The 6,138-nt window shown below is 36.8% G+C and overlaps 1 protein-coding gene across 1 annotated transcript; it reads right to left on the bottom strand.

Moving 5' to 3' along the window:
• Positions 1–5,083: 5,083 nt before the first annotated feature.
• On the bottom strand, positions 5,084–5,830 carry LOC142175286 (uncharacterized). The gene has a single exon (XM_075241871.1). It carries the CDS (start codon positions 5,828–5,830, stop codon positions 5,084–5,086), a length of 747 nt encoding a protein of 248 aa, XP_075097972.1.
• Between the last annotated feature and the right edge of the window lie 308 nt (positions 5,831–6,138).

The following is a 6,138-nucleotide window of genomic DNA, read 5'->3' as shown; positions in this document are numbered from 1 at the left end:
GGACTGGAAGTGGACTTTTTGATATCGGGGTCGGAATACGATTCTGAGAGTTGGAACAATTCCGTTATATTATTTAGGACTTTTTTACAAAATTTGACATCATTCCGGGTTAATTTAATAGGTTTCGGCGTGAGTTTAGAAATTGGAAGATTTAAAAGTTCATAAGTTCGATTCGTGGGGAGATTTGTATTTTTGGCGTTATTTGATGTGATTTGAGACCCGTGCGAGTCCATGTTAGGTTATGGAACTTGTTTGTGTGTTTAGATGGGTCTCGGATGCCTCGGGTGTGTTTCGGATGGGCTACAGGTCATTTCCTCCTATTTTGAACTGATGTTATCCGTCATCCGGTTTCCTTCATCTCGCGTCCTTTTCTTCACGTTCGCGTAGTGTTATTTTGGAGGGTGAAATATTTCCTCTTCACGTTCGCAGTCACCCTCTCGCGTTCGAAAAGTTCTGCCACCCCCTTCTTTGCGTTCGCATTCCCTATCACGCGTTCGCGAAGAGCAGTCGTTGGGCCATCAGATTTTTCCTCTCCGCGTTCGCGAACGTGTTGTTGCATTCGCGTAGCACAACTGGGCAGTTTCCATTTTCCTTCTCTGCGAACGCGATTTCTCTTCCGCGTTCGCGATGCATAAACACCTGGGCAGAATATAAGTTCTCTATTCTGAGGGTTAGGCCATTTTTATCATATCTTGACTTTTGGAGCTCGGTTTTGAGCGCTTCTTTGTGGTTTTTTCAAGCAAATCGATTGGGTAAGTATCCTTCACCTAGAATTTTATATATTCCATGATTGTATCTTTATTTTTATTATTTAATTTATGTTTTGAGTTGAGGATAATGGTGATTTTTGAAGAAAATTTCCAAAATGAAAAATCATGATTTAAGGGACGAAATGGTATCGTAATTTGATAATTTTTGTATGGTTGGACTCATATCAAAATGGGTGTTCGTGTTTTGTAAAATTTGTCGGGTTCCGAGGTGCGGGCTCGAGGGTCGACCTTTTGACCGATTTTTAGATTTTGATAAAAATTAAAGCTTTATAATCCGGAATAGTTTCTTATGAGTTTTATTGTGCTTTGAAGTTATTTTGATTAGATTTGAGCCGTCTGATGGTCATTTCACCCGACAAGTTCATTTTTGAGTATCAGTTTATCTTCTTTGAGGTAAGTATCTTGCCTAACCTTGTGTGGGGGATTTTTCCCTTAGGATTTGAGTCTTCTATGTTGATTGTAGTCCATGTACGTGAGGTGACGAGTGCGTGCTCAGACTTATTTGTGGAAAGTTAGCCCTTTTAGGATTCTTAGGTCCTTATATTCATCGAGTATGAAGTTGTTCTTGATATGGTTAAGTTTCTATTTCCTAGTTTCACCTCTACATGCTTTAATTAAAATTAATTGCTTTCATGATTCACTCTTATTGCCTATTTGACTCATATTTGACTTAACTGAAGATTTTACCTCCTCTATTATCATGCTATCTTTTCATAACTGCTTATCTTTATTTGGAATTATTATTATCTCATCCTATAATTTGTTTAGTCTTAATTGAGGTTATGATTATCTTCCGTTGCTTATCCTTAATTGAATTGTTGAATATCCTTCGAAATTCCTCAACCTTAAAAGAAGTTTTAGATATCCTATATCTTAGTCGACTTATTTTATTTGGAATTATTTCACTCGTGTTAGATTCCCTGTTGTTGAAATGTATATTGTGGGATCGTTGCTACATATTAGTTTTCCCTTGTTGAGTTGTTCTCTTTACGCCTAGCATTCTCTACTATGGTCATTCCTTGTGAATTGGTTCTACCGTTTCTTTGTTATTTAAAGTTCTTGAGTTGATGTACTTGTCGTACTTTGTATTATTGTCATTGTTGTTGTTATACTTGTTGTGGTAAAGCAAGAGGTTTCTGCCGTGCGATTGTTGTATGGGGTTGTACGAGGTTTCTGTCGTGCTATTATTACTATTGATATTTATATATATATATATATATATATATATATATATATATATATATATATATATATATATATATATATATATATATATATATATATATATATATATATATATATATATATATATATATATATATATATATATATATATATATATATATATATATATATATATGATAATATGAGACAAGGCAGACACTTACTTTATTATTGTACACGTGGCGAGACAAGGTGGGTTGTGTCAGGGATTGAATTGTGATGATTTGTGGCCTAGGGGCATTCTTATTGTTGATATTTGTGTAGTGGTATACGTACCTGTGTGAGCTTTATCTTGTGAAAGTTGTGAGAAAATATTCTACGTGCTGTCCGTTCTTTTTCCTTATGCTTATTTGCTGATATGGACTATGGTAGGACACTTGCACAAGCATACACGTAGTTAAGCACCCTTATCGGATAAGAGGTATTCTTGATATTGTTGAGAATAGATGCTCACCCTTGTTTACTTGCCTTCTATGTGAGAATGGCTCTATTGGCACGTGAATCGTCAGTGCGGTCATGAAGTGTAATGAGGGCACAGGATGCCAAGTGTTAGAGTTCAGGTATTGGGACCCATGAGTTGTGATTTTCTGAGGCTCGGTACCCTTATGGAGTTTGATGACTAAAACCTGATCTAAAAGAGGTTGTAGTTGCTGAGTTATTACTTGTCTTTGCTGTATTTGTGATTCCGGATTTAGGTTGTGTTCCATTCAATTTTTTGTGTCATTTTTATGGTATTCCTCTGATACTTGGTATTTCCTTTCTTATTTCCATTACTGTATTGTGAGCCATATTGCATAGTCTCTGTGTAGATATTATATTTCTGCTGTTCATATACCTATACTTGCCCAGTTTATTAGACTAGTGGGTGCCTTGACTGTTCCTCGTCACTACTCCACCGAGGTTAGTCTTGATACTTACTGTGCACCGCTGTGGTGTGCTCATTCTACACTTCTGCACATTTTTGTGCAAATCCAGGTACTTGTTCGTTAGCTAGCTGTGTGGACTGTTGCTATGGAGGCGCAAGGTAAACCTGCTGCTGCGTTCACATGCCTTGGAGTCACCTTCAAGTTTTTGTTTTGCACTATTTATTCCTATTTCTGGACAGTTGTATTTAGAGGTTTTCTAGCAAACACTCTGTAGAGCTTATGACTTGTACTGCCGGTTTTGGGAATTGTAAGAGATTTCTATTTTAAATTGTTAGACGTTATTTAAATAATGTTGTTGTTTCAATTAATGTTAGTCTTACCTAGTCCCTAAGACTAGGTTCCATCACGATACCAAACGGAGGGAAAATTGGGTCGTGACACCTGTCCAATTCTCAAACCAAAACAATGATGATCCTATTTTTGGATGCCACAGGATTTGATGCTCTATAAGATCTCGACACTCAAGCATTTTCCTCCAAATATGTGACCCACCCCTCCAAGGAACTATCATCGGATTAAGCTTCTTACAATATTTCTGACTCATATATGAGCTCCATAGGTTGGGTTTGGTTCTGAAATTCCACCACAACTTACAAAAAAATGCTTTTGACATATCATGCAATGATTGAAAACCAACACCTCCTTCCTCACAAGGCATGCACAAAGTATCCCATGATGCCCAAATGCCTACTTTTATTTCCCATTGTATTACACCAAATAAACTGGGCAAATATCTTGTGTAATCTGTTTATCACATATGAAGGAGGATTGACAGCTGAGAGGAGATGAATTGGCATACTTTGGAAGAAAAGTGAGATGAGAACTGCCCTGCTTCCAATGGATAATAGCTTGCCCTTCCATGCTTGTAGTCTGTCCATTACTTTACTGATAAGACCTTAGTAGTAGTCCATACTTCTCCTAGCATAGAAGATTGGACATCCAAGATAGGTAAAAGTGAAGTCTTGCTTGGATATACCAGTGATCCTTTCCATTTTGTTCACCACCTGTGAACTAGTAGAATGGTGCATATAGATGGAAGACTTTGTCTTGTTGATCAATTGGCCCGATGCTATTTCATATGCAGTCAGAACTTCCATTACTAATTGTAATGAAGTTGCATCTTAGGATGAAAAAATAATGGTATCGTCTGCATATGCTAAATGGTTTATCTTTGGACTCCACTTTGGTAAACCAAAACCACAGAAATACAAGTTCTTGTGCAGTGCATTTAATCCCCTCGATAATGCTTCAGCTACTAATATGAACAGAGCAGGAGATAGAGGATCTCCTTGCTTCACCCCTCGTGTTGATTTGAATAAACTATAAGGTTTTCCATTCCGTAGTACAGAGTACCAGTTGTTTGATATGATCCCATACACAATGCCAATAAATCTCTCTCGAAAGCCCATTTTTCTCAATACCTTAGAAAAAATAACCAAGATAATCTGTCATATGCTTTTTTCATATCGAGCTTTATCACTACATTTGGCCCTGCCCTCGTTCTCAATATAATATTTGTAATTATCTCCTGCGTCAACAATACATTCTCCACAATACTCCGTCCTTTTACAAAGCCAGCTTATTTATTTGAGATAAGATTAGGAAGATAGCCTACTAATCTTTCGTGAATAACTCTGGAAATAACTTTGTTGATGAAGTTGTTGAGGCTTATTGGTCTCATGTCTGAAAATGTATTGACTTCCTTCTTCTTTGGCAATAATACTAAATTTGTGTGAGTCATAAATCTAGGTAATTCTTGGCCATTGAAAAATGCCTTCACCATGTCTAATATATCATCTCCAATTATGTCCCAACATGAGTGAAGCAAGCTGTCAGCAAAACCATCAGGTCCTCCCGCTCTTTCCCCATTTAGCCCATATACAACCTGCTTAACCTCCTCTCTCGCAGGTTGCTTCATTAGTTCTTGGTTCTGCTCTTGAGTCACCATAGGAGGAACATGATCGATGATCCTAAAATCTATAGGTACAGTTTCCTCCTTGGACTGAGTCTCGAAGAACTTGACTGCCTCCCTAGTCATTTGCTCCTTTCCTTCAAGCCATTGTCCATCACTATTTTAAATTCTACCAAGTTGCAATCTCCTCCTTCTTCCATTCACATGTGCATGAAATAATTTGGTATTATGATCACCATCTTGGAACCAATTCATTCCAGATTTCTGCTGCCAAATTGCTCCTCTAGTGCTAGATATTTGATCAGTTCTGCCTGAATTTTTTGTAGCCTCTCATGATTTTGTTGCGTAGGATTTTTTTCAAACTGTGCTTCATGCACTAACACCACCTCCTCCAAGCTTTTAATCCTTTGTAAAATATACCAATATGTTGATTTTCTCCAGATTAATAGAGCCTTCTTTAACTTCTTCAACTTATGGTTGAACAAAATAAATGGATTAGCCTCAAAGTCTGTATGCCAGTTTTCTTTAACAACATCTTTAAAGGTTGGATGTTTGATCCAAAAGTGCAAGAATCTAAAAGCCTTCTTGATCGGAATAGAGTTAGGATTACAAGATATTAACATAGGACTGTGATCAGATCCTATCTTAGACAGGTGTGTAATCTCTAAAGCAAGCCAAAATTGCTGAAACTCTATATTAGCGAAGCATCTGTCCAATCTTTTGAAAATACAGTATTGTTTAGATCTCCCATTCCACCAAGTATAAATACTCCTCTTGAAACCAAGATTAGTGACATTGCAAGTATTCATACAGTGTCTAAAATCATCGACTTCATTCAATGACACAAGAAATCCATCAAACTTTTCTTCCTGGTCCCAAGTAACATTGATATCTCCCCCTATGAGCCAAGATGTAGACATATCCCTAGCCACTCCATACACTGAGTCCCAAAGTTCGATTCTCTCAATTGCATCACATTTTGCATATACAAGTATCATCATAACTGATCTTTAGGTATCTATGTTTGTCAGCTTTAGTGTTAGATGCTGCTGCATATCAATAATCACCTCAACTTCATGATCCTCATCTACAAATAACCATATCTTATTTGAAACATTAACAAAAGCTTGTAAGGTTCCTAGTTTCCTCCAATATCTTTCCAATTTTTTCCTCTTTTGCATTAGCCCCATCAAACCTATAAATTGAAACATATGTTGCCTGTACATATCGACAAGCCTTTCAAAGGCTTTTTTGTGTATGTTTACTAACCTAATATTCTATATTAAAGCATTCATCTTTAAAAATT

Source organism: Nicotiana tabacum, chromosome 21, assembly GCF_000715075.1.
Source record: "Nicotiana tabacum cultivar K326 chromosome 21, ASM71507v2, whole genome shotgun sequence".
NCBI classification, from domain to species: domain Eukaryota; kingdom Viridiplantae; phylum Streptophyta; class Magnoliopsida; order Solanales; family Solanaceae; genus Nicotiana; species Nicotiana tabacum.
The sequence above is the reverse complement of the archived record's forward strand: the minus strand, read 5'-3'. Positions and strand labels throughout refer to the sequence as shown.

Coding starts and splice junctions, on each gene's coding strand:
- LOC142175286 (XM_075241871.1), bottom strand. CDS start 5,830: ATGATACTTGTATATGCAAAATGTGATGCAATTGAGAGAATCGAACTT.